Source organism: Onychostoma macrolepis, chromosome 11, assembly GCF_012432095.1.
Source record: "Onychostoma macrolepis isolate SWU-2019 chromosome 11, ASM1243209v1, whole genome shotgun sequence".
Lineage (NCBI taxonomy): Eukaryota > Metazoa > Chordata > Actinopteri > Cypriniformes > Cyprinidae > Onychostoma > Onychostoma macrolepis.
The window spans coordinates 24,640,832-24,665,177 of NC_081165.1; the positions used below are offsets into that span (position 1 = coordinate 24,640,832).

General features: G+C 36.2%; 2 protein-coding genes across 3 annotated transcripts; both read right to left on the bottom strand.

Moving 5' to 3' along the window:
* Positions 1-53: 53 nt before the first annotated feature.
* On the bottom strand, positions 54-19,317 carry zfyve9b (zinc finger, FYVE domain containing 9b). 2 transcript variants are annotated; one of them, XM_058791320.1, is made up of 16 exons: positions 17,776-19,317; positions 15,428-15,995; positions 13,630-13,729; positions 13,421-13,554; positions 12,407-12,512; positions 11,975-12,097; positions 10,787-10,942; positions 10,465-10,692; positions 9,572-9,654; positions 9,362-9,466; positions 7,762-7,912; positions 5,482-5,562; positions 4,845-5,007; positions 4,660-4,765; positions 3,982-4,158; positions 54-2,969 (listed from the first exon to the last, which is right to left on the bottom strand). In XM_058791320.1, exons 2-16 carry the CDS (start codon positions 15,887-15,889, stop codon positions 2,808-2,810), a joined length of 2,337 nt encoding a protein of 778 aa, XP_058647303.1. In that variant the 5' UTR covers positions 15,890-15,995; positions 17,776-19,317; the 3' UTR covers positions 54-2,807. The 2 variants fall into 2 exon arrangements, with proteins under 2 accessions (XP_058647303.1, XP_058647302.1); XM_058791319.1 differs by having other exon boundaries at positions 10,465-10,695.
* Positions 19,318-19,470: 153 nt separating this feature from the next.
* Positions 19,471-22,991, bottom strand: btf3l4 (basic transcription factor 3-like 4). Its single transcript, XM_058791334.1, has 6 exons — positions 22,897-22,991; positions 20,556-20,617; positions 20,336-20,449; positions 20,049-20,250; positions 19,905-19,964; positions 19,471-19,822 (listed from the first exon to the last, which is right to left on the bottom strand). Exons 2-6 carry the CDS (start codon positions 20,607-20,609, stop codon positions 19,776-19,778), a joined length of 477 nt encoding a protein of 158 aa, XP_058647317.1. The 5' UTR covers positions 20,610-20,617; positions 22,897-22,991; the 3' UTR covers positions 19,471-19,775.
* Positions 22,992-24,346: the final 1,355 nt, after the last annotated feature.

Below are 24,346 nucleotides of genomic sequence, written 5' to 3' on the forward strand. Positions count from 1 at the left end.
CATTTGACCTACAATTCCAGCTGAAATTTGCAAGTGACATCTCCAATGCAAATGCTTGACATATTAAAATACTTTTTAATCATTTACAAGAATGCAAGAGTACCTCTGCGTCTTCGCTCTTGTGGTTTCTCGTGTTTTGTTTTCAGTCGGTCAGCTTTAATCGGATGCGCTTTATAAAGAAACGCAGTGTGTGCATGCCACATTTCTCCTTCATAATCTGCATTTGTCATCTCAAATATGTGCAGCATGTTGAGTGTAAACAAAAAGTCCATTCAGTTTCTGAAAAGCAACAGAGGAAGACCAGATGAGCAAGCATCCTACGCCGTGTGTGTGTGTGTGTGAGGGAGGTCAGAAGACAGTTCAACGAGGTTGTGTAGGAACAAATGACTTTGAGCTCACAGTGCACGAGAGTTTGTGCATATAATTCTCGCTCCTGTTTATCCAAGCGTCATCTTTGTTTGGCTGAATTCCTAGCGCTTTTTTTTCCAGGCAGGTGTGCGTTAATGTAGGGCAGAGGTCAGGGCGCTCCTCTCGGCAAGCTGGGAGAACGGGGCGTTACATGGGATTTTGTACAGTGACTCAGGAGGAAATCATCCTCACGCCTCTATGGAGAAGTACAACAGAGATCGCCAAGGCTACAATGAGTTCTACATGTGGAAGACTAGAAGAAACAGAGTCTCTCTCCAATATCATGTCATGCTCATAAATCTCATTCGCTCTGGAATCAGGTTTCATATCGCACTTTGGTCCTGATTTGTCAGCATGTTTCAGGCCTCAAGTTTCAAATCCTTCAAAGAGCCAAGGTCTACAGAAGGAGTCCAGACTACAGTACTACAGACAGCTACGTCAGTTTGTCACAGATGAGCCTTTGGCCATGACTAGAGGTCAACCGATAATGGGTTTTGTGGTATCAGAATATTGAAAACGTTAACATTTAAGTTCTTGTGAATGCGTAACTTTGACTTAACCCTCTGAAAAGCAGTACCGACTTAGATGAGTCAATAAGTATACTGGTTAATGTAAGAATTTAAATCCATGTCCTGTCTTGTGTCTGGCTCTGTTTTTTAGTGTAGTCACAGCACAAAAAAAACAAGCATTCTCCACTGGAGGCTTTGGTCGATCTCTAGAAAATCTGGAAGCCTATTTTTGCCTCAAAGTTAAAAAAAAAAAAAAAGTAGAAAAATTTTAAAGGAAAAAAAAATTGGAAAAATTTATTTGCAATTATGAGGTATTGTATCAGTCTCAGTTATGAGAAATAAATAAATTATACAAAACGGTCACAAATGTGAGACATGAAGTCACAGTTGCGAGAAATAATCGTAATTGGTAGACACAAGGTTGCAATTACATAAATGTTGCAATTTTGATATATGAATTTGCGATTGAGAAGTAATTGCAATTATGAGAATTGCAGTTGTGAGATGCGAAGTTTAGATTCTAAGAAATGAAGTCGCATTTAAATTTTTAAATTAATAGAATGTTTCAACTGTGAGATATAGTCATAATTAAGACAGTTACAACGCTTTGCTTTGCTCTGAGGTGGAAATAAAATCATAATTTTGAGTAAAAAAAGAAAGTGTCAAAATAGCAAGATATAAAGGTTGCGGTTATAAGAAATACTCATAATTACGTTATTTTTTACTCTGGTGGAAATAAAGTAGCAATTAAGAGATTCAAAGTCGTAATTATGAGAAATGGTTTTACAAGAATTAAAGAAATCGCAAAATAGCTGAAATTACATGTCGCAAAGACCCGCCCACCTTCGTTACTGTTGCTATGTCCGACAAGCCATGGCGGTTGAAACAAGATGCCTTCTGATGTTCATTCATGTTTATTTTGCGCTATATCTAGTAAAGAGGAAGAGATGATTGTTTCACATGCTGCTTGAAATGAGGCAATACAGCAATCTGTCACGACACGTTAAAGAGCCACAAAACGGCATTTATTGTTAGAATTTCTTACAAAATGACAATTTTTTGAAAGCTGAGACTTTTTCAAACCAAAAGTAACCTGCTCTGTCTTACCGGTCAGCACATTGTCACTGTCTTTGCTCTGTGATGAGATTGCCATGGCTTGTAGGGCATAGCAACAGTAACTAAGGGAGGGTGGGTCTTTGCGAAGGGTCAATTGTGAGATATAAAGTTACAATTATGAGAAATAGTCGCAATTACAAGAAAGCTGCAACTGCAAGATATAAACTCACAATTAAGATAAATAGTTCCAATAGCAAGATATGAGGTTAAAGTTGCAATAACAAGTAATGAAAAATTGACGAATTATAAGAAGTCACAATTATGAGAAACAGTCACAATATTGAAATATGATGCTGAAATAAAGTTGCACACATGAGATAACTGAGAGAAATGGTTGCATTTTGTTTCCAAACTGTGAGATATAAAGTTTTACGAGAAATCAATAACTAGAAATCATTGCAATAGCGAGGTTGCAGTTATGAGTAATACCATGAATTGTATTTTTACAACTCTGAGGCAGAAACGGGCTTCTGCAAGTGCATTTTTGCCGTTACTCAATATTTCCAAGAGCTGTTACTGGTGTTGATTGATCAGCTAAAATGATACTCCGGTCGGCCTCTAGTGATGACAGAGATATTAGTAGTTTTTAAAGCCATTTGATGTTGTAGCCCCAGACCCTTTCACAGTGAGCAGTAGGGTATTGACTAAACTACTAAAATAAGCTGCCCCATGAGGACGTCTACTACATTCCACTCTCAAATGATACTGAACTCAAAGGTTTTGCTCGTGAGGTTTCTGGGCGTGTTGGCACATGTGACAGTGGGTGGTCCGTCTCTATGATGTGTCCTCCAGAATATAGAAGATGAGCTCCAGCTGGCAGGCGGCGAGACCCTGGTACTGAGAGTTACTCTGCACCACGGACGTTAATGATTGGTTAAGACATTCCTGGTACGGAGCTGGAAGGCGCTGCCCGTTACTGCCTGCCAAGAACTCCATCTGAAAGATTAAAGAAATGATGATAAGAAAACTTTTGTCCTTTGGTGTCTTGACCTTTACTCAAAACCCCAGAGATTTAATCAAAATGCAGCACTAATAGTAAAGCAGAAGATTGGTGTCATTGGGGAGAAAGTCACGCAGATCACACTCACATGCTACACTCCTGACCGACCCTTACACAACACTGAACTACACAACAACTGAAAGTCTATGTTATATCTGAGATCCAATCTGAGATTGAGAATACAGTTCTGAGTACATAAAGGAGTAATAAAACTACAAAAATCTGGTAGTCTAAAAACAGCCTTGGAAAAGTCAATAGATGAGGTGCAGTACATGTGATAAGGAATAAATTGTTGTTTTTTTCTTGAAGGACAGAGGTAGAAAATGTGTAAATATATACTATTAACTAAATCGCATATATATACAGAGAGAGATGTGTAATTGAGTAAAATAAATGAATGTATACGAGTATTTTGTACCAATATATCTATTTAGTTTAAAAATATTATAAAAACAGAGAGAAAGAGATAATTGAGTTAAATAAGTGAATGTAAACGACTATTCATAAAACCAATATATTTATTAAGTTTAAAAATATTTATAATTATTGCTTGACAGCCCCAATAAAAACCTATGAAAATGTGAAAAATAAAAATAGTGTAAAATATTATCTGGAAAATATTAATTAATTTTTTTTATATAAGCATGATATAAAATATTGTCATATTAGATTACAATAACCTAATGTAAATTATTTTTTACACAAGTTTATAAAATACTCATGCATTTATTGTACTTATTTACTCATCACTCTCTCTGTATATACATGATGCACGCACAAATGAGTAATTGAGTAAAATGCATGTCTATGAGTACTTTTAAAATTGTACAAATATATTTATTATTATCATTATTTTGTTTGGTTAATTACTTCTGTGTCCAATAAATGACTACAATGGGGGAAAAAATTATCTGTGGCACAACAGCTGTGGACATAATGATCACTCACCTTCTGGCCGTCCAGGATGACTCTCAGCGCCAGTTTGGTCATGCCATCCTCCTTCAGCAAACAAAGAGACTGACACAGTGCCAGGCAGAACGCCCGCGCAAGACGCTCTGTCAGACGGTTATGGCTGGTGTGGTTATTAAGACCATTTGGATGTTGATCTTTCAGCAAGTAAAACACCTGTGAAGAAATTCAACCAGGAATTAACCGGTTGTTGAAAGTGGTTTTCAAAAGCATTTTCAGTAACTGAAATTCAATCAAATTCAGATAAAACCACTAAGATGCAGCAAGCACTTAATCCATACGCATAAATCCAAATAAAGGCATTAAAAAAGCCCTCTATGTCCTCTATTTTCCATATTTTTACCTCTCTACCACTCTGATTTGACTCTAAAATAAGCCGCAAGGCATTGCTGAGGGTCAGATACAAAATTGTGGGAAAAAATAATATAATATAAATATTATAATTTTATATGGAAAAATATATTAAATATTAATTGAAAATACATACATTTTTCATTTATCTATTTTTTTAAATTAATTAATTAATGATGACAGAATTTTCAGTTTTGGGCGAACTATCCCTTTAAGATTCAGGGTTTATATCTATCCCTAACTCTAAAAATGAGCAAACGTACTAAAAACACAAACACTCCACAAGTCACAAGTAAACCTGCTTGCCTCTGTCCAGCGTATGAGCTTCCCATTGGCTCTGTATTCCAAGCGCTGATGGGTCTTGATGTTTGTGAGAGACTCCATAGACTTGCCATCGATGGGGCTGATGATGCTGTGAGACACAGGACAGAATGAGAGGAAACCAGCACAGCTTTAGACCAACTGTATATGCATATATATTTGCTTCTAACCCTTTATTGAAGCGCGGCTCTTCATCCTGCCACTGAATGTGCACATATTCCTGCCTCTCTGCTGGGGGGAGTTTTCCACAGGTGACTGTGAAGTCCTTCATGTCCCGTAGAGATCGACGCAAGTCAGCCATGGCCTCCATGGTTACCTGCACCATCAAACCATCTGTAACATTGAGCAGATGCATGGAATCTTAGCACATGCACATATACTGTATACAGTACACCTAAACTCCTGCACATGTTCGAGTTAGACAGGGCTCGTTCTATCATTTAGGGTACATTTCATGTGTATTGATGATAACTATATATTTTCTAATAGTGATTTCTCAAGAAATATCAAATTTTATTCTTTAAGAGAATACATACTAAAATCAAACATAGGCTATATTTTGTGCACCCCGTTTATCAATTTGCTTGAAATTGCCTTTAAGTCCCTTAAATTACAGTTTTTGTCTGCTTTTTGAATTTAAGTCTCGAGTTCAAATTGATGAATTAAAATATTTGAAAAGTCAAGACATTAAATTGATTTCTACAATCTAAATGCCTTAGGAAAATAGATTGAGTTTAAATTTAATTCAAATCTTTAAAATAAGAGTTGTGTTGCTTTAATGAAACACAGAAATGAACAAATCATAACCTTCCACAATGCTGGACTTGGCCAAGAACCCTGATGAAGGTTTGAGCGCTCCACTGAACACAAAAAAACACGAGCCAGTGACTGAAAGGTGAACAGAAACACAGATTTAGATTCAGTGAGAGAATCCAGTCAACAAACGACCGAAAGACTGTCAGACAGTGCCCTCAAGTGAGCGTTTAAGGAAAGACACAAATTAATCAGTCCTTTGTTGATGTAGTTTAGAATTGACTATTTTGTTTGTCATATTAAATAATGTAATAATATTAAATAAATTGTATATTAACCCTTGTGCATCAATTTAAATAAGGTACACAGAGTTCCTTGGAAGACAAATATGTCTGTGTCCAAAAATAGTCATAAAAATATTATATACAGTATATTAATTATACAACATTAATTTAGAATTTTAATTTTGAGACAATGTCATCATCAGCTGGAAAATTACGGATTGCTCAACGTGCTGCAACTTCAGAAAATACATGCAAATAGAAAAAGTACCAGCAAATAAAGACATCTTCATCAGTTTGACAGCAAATGTGCTGCAAATACTCGCAACACAACTCAGTTAAGAAACGCACTGCAAATACTCACAACCCAAATACAGAAACGTGCAAGTAGCACAGACCACAACATAATTACCTCAACAAACTTTTTTTTTTTTGGTGTATTGATTATGACCACAGTTGTTCAAATACCATGATTAAACTATGGTTAGTGTAGTAAATCCATGGTTAATTTGCGCATGGTAACCATTTTTTGTTTTTATTTATTTTTTATATAATAAATGTTTTAATTCATTCATTTATTTTAATACCCTAGGCTATGGTTAACTTTTTGTAAGGGAAGTTGTAAAATAAGTTAGCAAGCTTACATAACCTTTCACAGTTACAGTAATTGTGTATTTCATCAGAGTATTTTGGCTAATGATATCAAAAAATTAAATAAAATAAACAAAAATCTCACCTTTCAGAGCAAACATTGATAAATATATCTCAGCCATGTTCGTCACTTTGTTATTCCCTTAAACATTTCGATGCGGTCTGTGCCTCTTTGCAGCCTGTTTTTGCAGCACATTTCTTTATTTGTTTGTGTTGTGACTATTTGCAGCACGTTTCTGTTTTTGCAACGCATTTCTTTAAAAATAAAAAATAATTAGAAAAATAAAAAAAGATGAAAATGTCCCTAAGGATGCATAAAAAGATTTTTACAGGTGCCACAGGTACTCAGATCAATGATTAATCATTAATCAGGTCCAAAAGAAAAAACACAAAACCTGACAGAGAGATCAAATCCAATATGTCATGATAATAATAATAAGAGATTTACAAGCAATTTAAAAGGCCAGGCATTTTTGACCAAATTAGGTAAAGGATTTTCAACACAGCACAAGGGTTAAATAAATACATAGGTTTGATTGTTTATTATACTATGCAATGACATTCATACAGTTCTAGGTGCAAAATGTGTCCAAATCCTTTTTTCGACCACTGTACTAACATTCAAAACAAAACAATTAAGGAAACAACAGACATTTGTTTCTATAAAGCCGGGCTCACACTACAGGATTTGTAGCCTGATTTAGCCCCGATTTCCCCCTCCTGAGAATCGGAGCAAAAATCTTGTTGAGCACCTCGATCGGTCCCGATGTTCGGTGCGGATTATCTGGTAATGTGAGGCGTTCACCGATCGAGTCTTGCACCTCCCGATCTGCTCGCACACAAATCGGGGCCGCACCGATCATATCAAACATGTTTGATATTTAGGATTTAAATCAGGATGATGACGGCTATATGATTACTTTTGCAGTCGCTGTTTGTGCGACTGCAAAACAGCTGCTGTACGGCTCTGTTGGATAGTGGAGACGGAGGAAACTGCTTCTTGACGTTTTGTAGTAACTTTCTGTTTAATGTGTCGAAAATGTATCACAACCGTAAGGAGAAAGAGAAGCGCTGGGGTGAAATTGCCTCAGTTTTGAACGTACCAGGTGAGTGCAGAAAGCTGCTAGCACGCTAGCTAACATATGTAAACGTCACTGCTGCATGAGATCCTGTGAGGTGCTCCCTCTGGCATGATAATCTTAATAATATCTTGTAGTGTGTGATGAGCCACAATTTTCAAATCTTGTAGTGTGTGCATGTTTAAGATTTGAGGGAAGATAATCTGCAAAGATTCTTCTTATGTGTGTGCTGCAACCAGATTTCATAATTGGTTAGGATTTTAAAAATCCTCTAGCGTGAGCCCGGCTTAAGCTGACATAAGTGTTGGGATGTTCGCTCTCACCTCTGCGTGGCTGGCTGTGAATGCTGATGGCCTGCGTCTGGTACTGTCCATCTGTCGTCTGCACGCAAATGAGATGAGAGTCAGCCTGCTCGTTAAAGCAGGCGCCCAGGGCCAGCACTCTCTCATTAGACTTATTCAGAGCTTTCAGCAGCTAAAACACCAGCAGAGACAGAGACAGAGACAAGACCCTCATTACCCGAAGAAATGAAAGAATTACTCTTTACCTCAGGTGTGCTTATCTATTCAACTCCATTTTGATGATAAACCTTCTGATATTCAAGGCACAAGCAACCAAAAATATCATGCTCTTACCATCTGCTTTGGAAATGATACATTGGTGCTCCTTATGCATTTTCTACTCGGAACAATTCACGGTTATATTTGACATGATTTTAGGTTAATACACTAAGGCCGTGTACACACTGTAAAGTTTCAGGAGTGACAACCGCATTTAAATAAGGGGTCGACTGATCATCGGCACCGATATTAAGCATTATTATGGTTATCGTTATCATCATTTTCAAAGCGATTTGCCAATAAAATAATTTAAAAGCATTTAAATTAGGGGTTGACCAGTTACCAGCCTGGCCGATTATCGGCACAGATATTAAGCATTTTTATGGCTATCGGTCTCGGTCATTTTCAAAACCAATTTTGAGGATAAAATAATTTAAAAGCATTTAAAGAAGGTTTTTGTCAGAGGCCTTTTAATCCACTAATTTATCGATTTGTGTGTGTGTACAGAACAGAACGTGAATTTAAAAACAGAATTTAAAAATTGCAATGAAAGAATGGTAACTATTACAATGTTCTGGCATCTCACATGTTTGGTATCCGCCATTTTCAACCAAAGTAAAATTACAGCAACCAAAGACTCGTTGTGTTCAACGATTTTAACTAAATCACAGTGAACAGAGCCATTGTGTTTTGTTTATATTTGGAAGGCTACTTCACAGAGCTTACTCTTTAAGGACTGCCATATCCACTTATTATGAGCAACACGTATCAAGCATCTTAGGGCTTGTTGTTTGGGCTCGGTTCATAAAGCAAACCAGTTTATGGAGTTAATAAAGTGGGCCGGTGCAGGTCACTATATTGTGGTATGCGGCTTATTTCCAAGATGACATTTTGGATTTGAGTTTATTATTGACTTGTTCTCATTTGCTGTTTATTTTTTCTAGCAGGATCTGGCAACTCTGATTCAAAACGTATCCTGTGATTTCTTCACCACACATACAGGAAAGACAAACTCTGACATGCTTTTAAACTTGTTTAAACTTGTCTTAAACTACTAGTTGTTCAGTTCAATTCTTTACACACTGTACATTTCTGAGTCAATACGATTGTTGTATTGTTGAACGTTGTGACTCCCGTAAATTACTGAACTGTGTGTGAACAGAACAGTAAACACTAAAACTAACATGTCTGATATCCTCCGTCTGGAAAATCAGAATTTGGGACCACACAATTTTCTATAAAATCTGTCAGCTCAAATTTGCTGAATGGCTTTGACTTTTGTCAACTAGCATCAACTTGTCCAGACTGTAAATCTGTGAAATTTGTATAGTGTATTCCAGCATCTAGTGTGGTGATATAGTACCTCTGGATGACGTGTTTTAGGGATTCTTATACAGGTGCTTCTTGCCTCTAGATCAACCACGAGCCCTGGCACTGTTGGCAGTGTGTAACGGTAAAAACGGAAATCCTTTGAGAATCAAAAAAGAATGGAAATCAATTAAAAGACATCAAATGAACTAAACAGGAAGCAGTATGACAAGAAAGAGTAATTGAAACAGGTCACAAGTCTCACCACTAAGAGTCTCATTATACTGTTGTTGACAGGTCCGAAGAGAGGCTCTCTGAAGCGCACACTGAACAAGGGACAGGGATAGACTACAGGACAGCAGAAAACACAAAAAAAACTCAACTGCTATGCTTCCTGAGACCAGTAATGCATAGAGAGAAATCAATGACATTAGAGCTTTTCTCAATTTTGTAAGAATGACAGTTAACAAATAACAAAAAAGACCCTTCATAACTCTGCATCTCAATTTGTATATTATTTTCACTAAATAGTCTGCCAAATGAGTAGCTGTCCCAAATCATAGTATGCTACCATTTTAAAAGTCTGGGATCAGTAAGATTTTAAATGTTTTTGAAAGAAGTATTTTATGCTCAACAAGGTTGCATTTATTTTATCATAAATGCAGTAAAAACAGTCACAATTTAAAATAACTGATTTCTATTTTAATATATTTTAAAATGTAATTTATTGCTGTGATGCAAAGCTGAATTTTCAGCATCATTGCTCCAGTCTTCAGTGTCACATGATCCTTCAGAAATCATTCTAATATGCTGATTTGCTGCTCAAGAAACATTTGATATTATCAATATTAAAAACAGTTCATATTTTTTTTTACATATTTTATTCAGGATCTCTGATGAATAGAAAGTTCAAAAGAACAACATTTATTTGGAATAGAAATCTTGTGTAACATTATAAATGTCTTTACTGTCACTTTTGATAAAATGTCCAGTGTCCTGTCTTTAAAAAAACAAAAAAGACCGTAAACTTTGAACATGACTGGAGTAATGGTTGCAGAAAATTTAGCTTTACCATCACAGGAATAAATGACATTTTAAAATATTCCAAAATTTTGAAAGGCAGTGTATATTAATCTTAGTTTTATTTAGTTTTCTTACATCTGTACTCCGCTCCTAAACGCAGCATGAGTCTCAGGGGAAAGGCTTTGGCCCATGGAGCCTCTGCACGGAGCATGAGGAGCCCAAACAGGAAGGGAGGCGCAGGTAACGGCAGGCCCTCCAGGGACTGGAACGTTGGACGTACGTAAAGAAAGCCAGCGTGCTCGTTATTACCCAGAAACCCTCGGGATACCAAAGAGTGACTTAGGTGATTTAGAAGCTTTCCTGCTGCTTGAAGAAAAAGCAAGATCAAGAACTATCAAGACATTGCAGATGTTTGGTCTTAGTTCTATGGTTGAGTAACATCCAGCGCAAGGTTCACCTGTCTGGGCATCCCAGTAAATCTGAATGAAATGATTGAAAATATCCGTCGGGAATCTCTTCTCTTCAGGCAAACACTGCAGTAAAATGACCACCTCTGGCTGTCCCACAGCATGCATGCCCTTCGACATAACACACCAACACCGACGGTTCACATCTACAGGAACACAAAAACACCTTAGTGATCACATGAACACACTAGCATATTGATATCAGAAGTTAGGGCTGGGCGATATAGATTTATTAATTTTTTTTAATCATTATAGCTTTTCCATATCATCAAAATATAAGGAAATGCTTTCCACATGTTTGTTAGACCTTGAGAATGAATGCAAACATTACTTGTTTGTTCACAAATAAACTCCACAGAGCCTTAATTTAGGGCCCCATGAAATCTGTTTTATTTTTTCATAAATTCTGTTTCCCTTTTTTTTTCTGCAGTCTGTGCTTCATAATTTAATACAAATTTATCATCAAAAATGGTGTATAATAAAAAAAAAACTTTCACAATTTAATTAATCTATTTATAGATTGAAACTAAAATATAACAATTAATTTACAACAAAAAAATTACATTTTTATTTTTGTCAAAGATGCACTCTATAAATTAAAACATGGATGTAAAATATCTTTGTTGCACAATATTCCTGAAAAATAACAACAACATCATTATCATTATTTTGAAAAGTAAATCTTTAGTACACAATAATATATTTCTGTCACAATTTATTAAACCAAACTTATTTCAGTGTGTGATTAGTAGTTTTTTCTCAAATGAAACGATGAAAAGCAGGTGAAGTGACTTGCAGAGCAGCTCTGGAGATGAAGTTTGTGTGTTCATGTCTCATATATTGAGATGCAGACGCTGAAAACACTGTGAGCGTTGCGTGTGATTGAGTTTGTGTAGTAGATGAAACTCACACACAGAACATATAGCCTTAATAGCAATATGCATGCACTGACTGACAGATGTCACATTCATTTCTGCTGTGATCAGCTGTTAAGATTAATACATACCAGGTAAAAATATCCAGAGCTTATCATTAACACACATGTGCACACACACTCAGTGACATACTACAGAACAGGTTCAATCACAATATAATATACCATACCGATTCACACAGCTTCCACATGTCAAATCACCAAAACCAAAAATGCATAGTGGAATGAGACATTAGCAACATACAGCTGACAATCTTGACAACGGCCAGCAGGTTTGCGTTGAGCACAAACACCAGAGGCTCCGCAAGACCTCTCTCCAGCTCCTCTAAGAGAGACGACTCTGTTCTCTTCTCCTCCAGAGTGTAGTCTGCAGAAATAAACACAAGAACCAGCCTCTGAAATCTCAAAATCACTCATGAAATGCTTTAGAAGTATTGATAACATCTCATACTGAATCTCTTTAGTGATGATTTACCCAAATATAACACTTTTGTCATTGTTTACTCACCCTTGTGTTGTTCCCACCATTTTTGGTGCATAGCTGCTTGTGTTCATTGTATGCATACATTATATGGAAAAACTTATTGTTCCACAGAAAAAAGTAAGGAGGGTTTGGAAAAATTATTTTGGGTGAAGCCTAATTAGTCAGAACTAGTGTGCTTATTAGGACACATACCTCCTTTGACCCCTGTTGATGTCAGAATAGGGGGAAGGTCCTTGGGTGGAGTGGGTTTTGTAGAGTTGCCACTGACTTCATCTCCAGCTCTAAGGTCAGATACTTCCTACAGTGTAAAATCATTGACAATCATTGTGCTAATAAAAAGTCAAAAAGTAATAACATATTTTTTTCTAAAGGTCACTTCACAAAGAATAAAAGGGAAATTTAAATAACAATAAAATAAAATAGTGATTAAAATAAATATCCTCTCAATAGGGCCATTGTAAAAGTGTAAATAAACTAAATTAAAATAATTATAAAATAAAATAAAAATCGATGAGAGATTGTAAAGGTGTTTTTTAAATTACTGTAGAAAGATTCATGGGAAATAAAAAATAAAAATAAAATCATACAATGAATAAAATAAAATATCCTCTCTATAGGGTCCTTATCAGAGTGTTTACTTTTCTTATAAGAGAATTTACTTTTCAAAGATTAAAGGGAATTTAAAATAAAATAATAAACAAATAAAATAATTAATAATAAAATATAATGAAATAAAATTAACATTTAATCAAATAAAATATCCTCTCTATGGTGCCATTACAAGAGTGTATAAGTATTTTTAAAGTTACTTTACAAAGACTAAAGAGAAATTAAAAATTAAATTAAATAAACTAAATATATATATATATACTCCTATAAAGTCATTATAAGAGTGTGAAAATGTTTTTAAAGTTTCTTCATAAAGACATAAAAATAATAATAAAATAAAATAATGATTAAATAATGAATAAATAAAATAAAATATCCTCTCTATAGGTTCATGACAATTTCTTCACAAAGATTAAAATGAAATTAAATTATATATAATTATATATAAACAAATAATCAATTAAAATAAAATAAAATAATGTAAATAAAACATCCTCTCTAGGATAGGGTCATTATTATAGAAGTGTTTTTTAAGTTACTTTACAAAAAATAGAATAGAATAGACAAGCAAAGCAGCAGAAACATGTCCGGTCATACCGCCTGAGCGAGCTCAGCCCTCTCTGTGTGGGACACACTCCTGTGAATGGGAGAGCTGTTGGCACTTCTACTCTCAGACCGTGGAAGGAGATTATCTGCAAACCAGACCTTCTTCTGGTCCTTGCGAAGCGTCCCTGATGAAATAACATCATTGTAACTGTATAACTAATGTGTGAAAGCTCATAAGCAGAATCCACCACTACACTCACGGTTCATCAAAGTTGAATGACAGGTGACACAGACACGTCCCTCTTTCCCACCGAGATGAGTCAGCTTGAATCTGAGGTCACAGCACACCACACAAAACACCTGCAAAACAAATAGATGTTCATGTTTTAAGGAGAATGACATCTTAAAGGCATAGTTCACACAAAATTTAAATTCTGTTATCTTTTACTCACCGGTTCCAAACATTCTAAACCTGAATAAGCTGGCAAAATTCAAAAATTTGAGGCAATCAGTTACATCAAAATTTTGTGAGTTAATAAATTTGAAATTTAAGTAAGCAGAAATTTGTATTTTGTACAAACCGGTTTTAATTGATTGCTTATCGCAAAATCTACATTTTTACTCCAAACTCACTTCATAACGTCAGGCGAGTGGTTTTGTGATCTGATTTTTATCATAGAATGAGGCCGAAAATGTATTTAATAGTATTCTACTGTAATACATCCTGTGTCAATTAGCATTGCATTATAAATATACTTTATATTAATGAAAATTCACAAGATGGCTTGAAGAACACAGACAAACCATATATTGTCACTGTCAAGTCATTATTGTCTTCATGTTTGATCAGTTAAACCGTTTCTATTTTCTTTTTATTCAGCGATACCTGGATGCCTTTGTCCATATTAGGGATTTCCTGGAATGTCATGGGTTCTATTACTTCTGTGACGCATATGAGTTTCTGCAAAAGGGCGCCCTCTGGCTTACAGTATGAATGAAACAGATATTACATGCACTCCATAATGTTCACACAACCCTATTTTTGGTAAAAATTTGAAAAATAATACTTCTCTCATTGGAAGTTAGCATATGCAAATCCACATAAAAAAAGTTCTCCAGTGTATAGTGCAAGTTCTCCAGTATTTTACCACCTGAAGAAGTTTTCATTAAAGATATAACTCACTGTCATGTTCTAGCCCAAGCTTTCAATAAAAATAAAACATTTTATGCCCTTAACGTTGAGGCAGTTTTTCTCTGTGGTATCGAAAATGGTATCTAATATAAATATTTTTCAAGATATCATCAAATTTAGAAATTCCAGTGTTCTAACACCACAACCAGCTATAGCTAATTCAGTAATTGTGAAATTGCTAATTGGTAACACAATGCTTTGATTAGCATAGCAATTGCTGAATGCATAAAGCAATATAGAACATCTAACCTATATCCTATATTCTCACCATGAGCAGAAACTCTTAGCAAACCATTAAACAGTACAAAATCTCCCATTTAACATTAATCAAGTGCAGAAAAAGATTATATAACACTTCAATTGAGCATTTACACTCCCTTTCAGTTTCATAAACAAGTTCATTAAACTCAAAATAATGAAACAATTCAGATTACTTAAAATGCGTCAATGGTGTAAACTCAAAAGAAAAAGAATGTTCTAAAAACTCATAAAAGTTAATGTGATTGAACCAATTTAGTTTAAGTTTGCGCTAGTCAAACCAATTAATTATTTCAAGTGTTAGGGTTTACGGTGAACCTGTACAGGCCAATTTTTTTTTTTTTGAAGAATGTTGGTAACCAAAAAAATTGATGGTAGCCATTCATTTCCACCATATATTTCCCATACTATGGAAGTCAATGGGAATCAACAATTGCTTGGTTACCAACATTCTTCTAAATATCTTCTTATGTGTTCAACAGAAGAAAGAAAGAAAGAAAGAAAGAAAGAAAGAAAGAAAGAAAGGGGTGAATAAATGATGACAGAATTTTCATTTTTGAGTGAGCTATCCCTTTAAACTTAATTAAATTCCCACATGCATCTCTCACCTTCCCACACGCTCTGCAGTGATGACGTCTTTTGGTGAAGGAGAATTTGGATCCACATTTCATGCATGCTGGTGCCTGAGAATCAGGGACCCACTGTGGAGCCGTGGTGCCCAGAGAACTGCAGCGCTGCATGGGCAAAGCACCAAGTGAACCCTTCCTCCCACCACACACTAGTGACGCTTCCATCCCACCACCCTTCTTGCAGTCTAGCGTGGGGTCTGAGAGCTCCGTGCTGCCCGTTTGGTGGGTGTCCTCCACAGGAGAGGATGGAAGTCCCAGCACAGCCTCCAGCTGCTCCTGCTCATTCTCGGCCCGCTCTTTCTCTTCAATGACAGAGTCCTCTTTCAGACCAGGTCTCAGCTTGCGCTCGTCCAGCAGCGACTCACTGGAGTCCTTGAGGGTGGAGTATCCGAAACGCCTCTCACCCCACACAGACAGAGTGGCGGTTACTGCTTGCCTCATAGTCTCAGTGGAGGGAGCTCAAAGTGAGAGGGTTACTGATCATACTTTAGCCCACCCTGAGCTTTGTTTTACCCTCAAACCATCACGACATGGCCCGCACAATGTCCTGCCAAAAGATGAGTCAGATATAATAATTTCCAGCAACCCAGTGGATTTGTCAAGGACACTCGGCTTTTTTTATTTTAAAAATTGAAACATTATAATCCATTTTAATATTTTTAAGATGAACATGCTGGACTGAATCAACTTCGGTTTACTTGTTATAATTTTTTAGAAAAATCATGTTAAAATGTGAGCCCAAATATGATCCATCAGGTTTTTGAGAAACGGTTATTCGTTCATCTCTCAATTATCATTGTACTGCATTGCATTATGTGTTTTGAAACTACAGCAGTGATCATAAAACCAAGCATTTAAATATCATCTTACTATAGTCTTAGTTAGTCTGCTATACTGTTATTTAAAAAAAAAAAAAAAATCTGATTTACATCACAAGCTACCAGAATTTCATCTTCCTTTTAACCCATATAAATATCAGCAAATATTTTTACTCAGTTTCAGAATAAAACTAAGGTGCTTTTTCCTACTTGAGCATAATCCTTACAAGACTGATATATCAAATACGATGCAAACTGAGATTTTGTCTAAAAAATTGATTTTTGTCAGGCTTTACAGGGCTGAAATGTAAGAAACTTCCTGTGATGTATATCCAAGTGTATATTTAAGCTAAATGTTGCATTGTTGCATCCCAAATAAAATTAGTAAATAAATATATCACATATTATAATAAATGGTAAACATGAAATGCCAATTCTTAAATATTAAATTGAATTAAACAATAAATACCAAGCAGTGTTCAAATGTGAAATACATGACTCTGTACCTAAATAATGATTTTTTTTTTTTTTTTCAGTATAAACAACATAACATACTAGGCCCATACGAATTATTATGGACCAGGTTTTGGACACTTACATTTATACAATATGTATGATGCTCCATCTATTTATCTACTAGGATACTTGGCCTCAAAAGATGTTGGTATTTATCTATATGGTACTACCATACAAAAACTTAAGGCATTTCAGCGTTTTATATGCCACACTCTCAGACACACAGATCCTGCATCACTATTTCACAGTGAGGATTTGCTGAGTGGACAGAATGACTCGTCTGCATGGGTGCATATGCAGATACACATATTCATAATCATGCATGGACGCAACTAAATGCATTTCAGTGTATATTACTTACACAAATTCAGATACATAACTACAATAACAGCTGCCAAAAAAAGTGCTGAGCAGTACTGCTTTCGAGTTTGTCGCCTCACCCCATCTACGCTGCCAGCAACGCGACGCGACAAACTAGAACGCGTCGCGCACTCGCAATTTTATGGGAGCGTTCTAGCCTGCGAAGTGTCACAGCATCACAGAATTATAGTTTATAATCTATTCTCCGGAATTGTGGTCCAAAAGTTAGTGCAGCATCTGTTACCGCAGAGAGGACTGAATACGCGTTTGGTTATTATTCTCTCAGCACTGCATTGCAGAAGAGCCGCCGCAACCTTCACACAAGACAACATCTTCAATGCGTTTGACATGGACACACGTGCCCGTGGTAATTCAGCATCACTTCTGGTTAGCATCAACGCAAACGCACATGCACATGTGTTCATATATGGCTGATGAGCATCACTCTCGCCTGTGGCTGGCTGCTGGTGACTACAGCAATGCGACACAGTGCCGTCAACAAGAGCCAATTTCCCTCACTTACAATAATTATCTCAGAATAAAACCCCGACAACTCCCACAAGAACCAGAGATTATTTTAGCGCTAGATAGTGATGCAACGAAGAAATAAACATGATAAATGTAAGTAATTACCAGGATCTCTGTATCCCATCGCCACCTCTGTGTGTGCTCGTCATCAGAGGTCTGCGCGAGGCTGCACAGCGGCGCGAGATCAACGCGCGTTCACAGGGGCGTCGCAATCACTTGAGAACTCAGAGGGACACAATGTTACGAGGAGTTTTTATCAGCGCTGTGAGGTCTCCTCTTTAATTCATATTATTAATACAACCAATCTTTGTCTTGGTATTTCTATTACTTGGGTATACATGCTCTCATTATTATAGATAAACAAGTTTTTAATCAACCCCAGCTTGGTGGTCACATTAGAGAAATATGTGACCGTGGACCACAAACCAATCATAAGGGTCGAGATATGGCAAGATATTTATATGGCATCTGAAAGCTGAATAAATATGCTTTCCGTTGATGTATGGTTTGTTAGGATAGGACAATATTTGGCTGAGATACAACGATTTGAATATCTGGAATCTGAGGGTGCAAAAAAAAAAAAAAATTGAGAAAATCGCCTTTAAAGTTGTCCAAATTAAGTCCTTAGCAATGCATATTAATCAAAAATTAAGTTTTTATATATTTATGGTAGGAAATTTATATCTTTACTTAATACCCTAATGATTTTTTTATTATTATTATGCAGATTCTTAAATAACACCATGCATGGCATGTGTGAAAATCAACACAACCTGCTATTGTTTTTAAACATCCATAGCAATAGATTAATAATTATGTAAATAACACCTAATGATTTTTGGCATAAAAGAAAAATCTATTATTTTGACCCATACAAAGTATTGTTGGCTATTGCAACAAATATAGGCCCTATCTGTGCTACTTATTAAGACTGGTTTTGTGGTCCAGGGTTGCATACGGAAGGCAAAAGGGTCCACAATACAGGAACCATGTATGAAGCACAACTCACAGAAAAATCACTTTAATCCAAGCAAATTTGTGTTAAGTGACGAAAGTGTCTCTGCAACTTACTGCGAAATATGCGTACGAAATGGATTCCTATTGAAATGACTGGATTTCGCCTGTGAAAATTTGCTGAAAAGCTGCAAATGTGAACGCATCTCAACTCACTGTAAATGTTATGATTATTGAAACAGTATAAAAATACAGCCAGTTTGCAAACATGGGTCAACATAAAAAAAACTTAGAAATATTAGGTATTGTTTTTGATCATATTTAGATCTCAAATGAAGCCTATGGTTAAGGTGCGGTCACATTTACTATCAATTGGCGAAATCCAAGTGATTTCAATAGGAATCAATGCAAATGTGAATTTCTTGAGGGGAAAGATTTCTACATGCAGATTTTGCATTGGGTTCGAGCTGGTCACAGCATGCGCCGTGTTTGCATCTGTGTGAATATCGGCATTTGCAGATTTAATGATCATTGACCATCTTTATTTATGACTTTGCTGACATTTTTAACATAAACAGCTTCTAGGTGGCTGTTATACTGCAAAAGTAAAAAATAAAAATGATAAAGCTTAAAATACATAGGATATTATTAATCAATAGTACAACAATTTTGGCCAAAAGAACTAGCAATAGTGTTATTATTAGCAATAGTTAGCATTTTAAACATTTCAAAGGGACAACACATTTTACTCTTGTAATAATAATAATAATAATATGCCTAATGATACTACAGACCCCATGACAAATCTTTTCAAGCATCTAGAGGAAAAGCAAAGCACCATCTAGAAATGTTTTATGAGCTTTATTTTTATTTAATTAACAGAAAGAAAAAAATAATTAAGACTAATTTTTACAGCCATCGCCGTCAAAACTAGCAACATGATAAGATTTATAACCGTTAAGCATTCAATAAACCGTCCATCTTTCTGTATAAATGCAGGAGAAAGGTCAGGAATGGATCTGGAACAGCCAATTTACGATATAAAAGTCTCTGGTTTCACCGAATAGTGTTGAAATGATATGTCTGTCACTCTAATTTAAAAATACTGCAGGAGACTTTGTCCTGAACAGCAGTTACTGCAGGTCCAATGCTCAGTTTGCCTCGTTCTTTGATGCCTCGTCGAAGTTCTCTACAAGATCTGTGAAGAGAGAATAAAGTGACTTAAATCGGCTTCTTACAATTTACAGCTTGTTCAAAAGAAAAAACGTCAAACTTCATACCTGGGACATCATCATCTTCTTCATCGATATCTTCTGCTTTCGGAGCTTTGTTGTCGAGAACTTAAAAAAGCAATGAAACAGCGATGTCAGCATCAACACTAAACTGTAAATTCACCCCTATTTCAAAGCCACCTCTTTACCCACCCTGTCTGGGAAACTGCTCGGCGAGTTTGCGCAGACTTGTGAGACTGTCAGCCCCGAGCTGACTGAGGATTCCCGGGAGCATTTCCGTAAGCTGTTTGGTCTCTGCGTGGCCTGTGATGGCGAAAGTATTGGCAGACAGAGACGCCTGTACTTTGGGGTTATTGAAGTGAATGACTGTGCCATCGTCTTTAATCATATTCACCTGCAAAACAAGATCGAATTCTCAATTCTCTCTGAACAGGACAGAATGAGATGAGCGGAGAAAGACTAGAGAGCTACTGATCTACCTCTTCAATGCCAGCTATGTTATTGACTGCAAGCTTCTTTAATGAACTTTGAAGTTTCTTGTCATCAGCTGTTGCTGTTCTGTGCACCACCTTCTTCTTCCTGCGTGCTGTTCCCTATAGAAAGGGAATCGAAACTGAGTAAAGACAGAAAAACAACAGCAAAACCACAATATGTGTCCAAAATCATTATTGTTCAGGGTTCACTGACAATACTTCTTACCTTGCCCCCTATCCGGACCTGGGCTTGAAGTTTAGCCAATTTTTCTTGGTTCATACTGACGTCTAAAAACAAACAAATCCTTCATTATTCAAATGCTTTAAAAGTCCACCTAAAAAAACACTACACACTATTCTCAGATTTCACTGACAAGGCTTAAGGCATGTCCCAGACTAAAATGCATGTTTGAGCGGTCTCTACTGAAAATATCTTGTTCTGACATATCTTAAAATATGTCTTGAGATGCACACCTATAATGTTTTCTCCTAAGGCATTTTTATAAAAGCTGCTTAAACACCTTAATTTGACTAAGGCCTAGTCCTGGCTTAAACTAAGCCCCATCTGTGAAACCGGGCCTTAATCTTGTCCACACCAAGAATGATAAATATAAAGATAATTATAACAATAAAGATATTAGCGTCCACACCAAAGCATGATAACATTATGTTTATTGTAGCATTTGCTGCAGTTTTGTGGTCTGCTACTTTAAACGTCTGAGCCCTTTAAAGCAGGAGGGATTCCGATTGGCTGTCAATGTTTTGATCGTCAATTAGCTAGAAAGTGATTCCAGTAAGATCATTCCTCTGTATGCCATTATTGCTTACGGACCACAAATGGTTCTTCTATGACATCAGTGAGAAAACCCCCTTTTGGAAATTTTCCAGACTCCCAAGGAATACACTAACATGGTGATGTTTTGCTGGTTTACTAAAAAGACTGCATGTACAGTCTGGATTTCCCCCCCTGCAGACTAAATCAAAGCTGTATTATTCAACTAACATATCTTACATAAACAAATAATATATTTCTTTAGATTAAATGTTTTTTTTTCCCCATTTGGCCATGTGCTTTCTTGACTACAACACCAAGTGAGCCAGAATGACCACACACCCCCTCCAGACAAACAGATAAGATATTTTACTAATTAAACATTTAGATAGATTTCTTCTAGCCAATTAATTATTCTATAATATAAAGCCCTTAACTTCTTTGCATTCACTCACAGAAGTACTGCTCTTCTCCAAGAAACTTTGCGTTCACATGCAAAGAATGCATCAATTCAAAAAGCAGCTCATACAGAAATTTCTTGGCAGAATACTTTTTTTTTTAGTTTCCTGGGGTAATGCAACTTTTTGCAAGATAAGGCAAAAGCATTGGAATATCATTCTTCCATCTCATTTTCTTTTACATTAATAGCAAATCATAAGTAGAAACATATGTTCAATATGAAAAAATATAATAGCTCTCTATTAATACTTAATATAGCTCTGTGTCCCGTCTAATTTTTTTCTAAGCAAAAAATTATGACTATCATCATATATTTTTACCACGATTTACAGAAGAGACCCACTAAAACATCATTCAGCATAACAATAGTTATGAAGAAAAAAAAAATCTTGTCAGGCAGATTTAGAACAAAGAATCATTAGATGACATTAAAAAAACTTATTAGCTGACATTTTAAATCTTTACCACTACCTTCAAACCACTAGTTTTTACCCATTTGTCAGCAAGGAGGTTTTCAATCATTTCAATATTAAAAAAAAAAAAAAAAGTATGATCACGTTCTTGTATACATTTAAAAAAAGTACTAGTCAGAATAAGTATATTGTTTCATTTTCACATGTTACGCTGTAGCTGAATAACAATGGAACAATATTTCACCCATATTTTGACATTTTATCTTCACAAAAACTTTAAATTAGACGCTTGCATTTAGTGTGCTTTTATGTATACAAAATCATTTATGAAAATTAAATTGTATAGCAACAAAATGTGACATCTCGTCTTTGACTCATATATACACACACACACATATTTACATTACCAAGCCTGGCAATTATATTTTGGTGTGGATGACCCTGGAAGGTTTTGTCATGATTCATGATCTGTCTAAAAGACATTTTCAAAAAATATGGTTATTACTTTAATACAGAGCGGCGCACAAACATCTAAACTGTAACTAACTACACCAGCACACACTGTGCTATTCTGAGAGAATGACCGCCGATGCGTCCGTCGGCAGGCTACAAACCCTCAGATGACACGGAAAAACACCGTATATGGTGAAAGTAAAAACGGCTCAGTCGTCGGTTTGAGGAATCTTCCAGGCTATACTGTCTTTATTGCTGTATCTGTCCCTCGCACATGTCGCAGTGATGGAGAATAAAGACAAATCCTGACGGTGCATAATCTGAGTAAATGCATCACTCCAGCAAAACACACGCGCACACATCTCACAATCACATCACAACAAACACACCGCGCTCAGCCGCGCAATCAACAACGAGATCATCGTGGATGTAGTCTATTTAAAATAAACACAACGGTGTTCATTACTGACCTGATAAACACAGCTGCTCAGAGAAGCATGCGTTGAATGAACAGGGCGGAAGTGGTCAGACTAAAAGACTAAAAACGTCACCTTGTTTTTGTTGTTTTAAGGGTGAACAACAGTGATGCTGCCCTCTAGCGGCTCGGCTTTAATACTAAAAAGAGTAAAAGACCTGAACCCGTTGATTGCATGGTGAATGCATATGATTTGATCCTCCCCTTGTTTCTAGGCAACCTTAAACATGGTGATATGACCACAAATATATGAAGAGTAATCCATTTTACTCACCCTATGATGAAGAGAGGCCCATACATAGGTTCAAAAAACAGGTTTTTGCAGTTCAAAGTGATTTTCTTTTTTATGTTCAAGGACTCTGAGCAATTACAGACAAATATGAAAAAAAATTTTGTGCTTTGGGAAGCTTACATTTAGTCATTTAGCAGACGCTTTTATCCAAAGCGACTTACAAATGAGGACAATGGAAGCAATCAAAATCAACAAAAGAGCAATGATATGCAAGGGGCTAATGCAGCTTTCATCAGTAAATCGAAAGATAATTTAACATAGCCTGCAAACTTAAAGTTTAAAAAGCCAAGGTAAGAAAATAAGATTTCAATTTAGTTTTAAACTCGTAGACAAATTTGAAGCTTTCACAGGTAAAGGAAGGTTATTCCATAGTAGCCTCGGTCCGACTATTGCAAATAGTAAAAGGTAGATAATATGTTTTCTAGCTGGATGTTGTGCTTACGATCAATAATCACGCATCTTTGCATTCGACCAAACTGATTTGCAGAAATCAAAACACAAGTCTCACTCGCTGTGAAGCGGCTACGTTCGCAATTCAAACAATACTATGGAAAAATAATAATTTATTTGTTATTTGTATAGTCTAGGTGGTCATACGGCGTATGCCTGCAAATATGGGACAAACTGATGCCTTAAAGGGGTCACCCACATAGCAATTTTTCTCTGGCCCAGCTCCGGCCCACACAATCAGCTTTTGCTTGGCCCACATACCGCAAAAGCAAAAGCTGATTGTGTGGGCCGGAGCTGGGCCAGAGAAAAATTGCTATGTGGGCATATGATGCGATTTCAAGTTTTCCTTTCTCTTTGGAGTGTTACAAGCTGTTCATGCATAGATAATATCCCTAAAGTTGCAAAGACTACAGTCTCAAACCCAAAGTGCTATTCTTTATAAAAGTTATGACTCGTCCACGGCCCCTAAAACAGCTCATTCAACACTCCCCCTCATGTCTACGTCACTGTGTGGGAAGATTCGCAAAACACCACCCAAATGCAAAGAAAGAGGGCTTTTTATTCTCGCTGTAGTATTGTTGCTGCCACCGGCACCGTGTCCTGGAGAAGCTGCGTTTCATTGTGAAAGCGAAACTACTTTGTTTGGGCTTCCAAAAGAGGACACAACTAGAAATCAGTGGTTAAGTTGTATTTACAACACTGT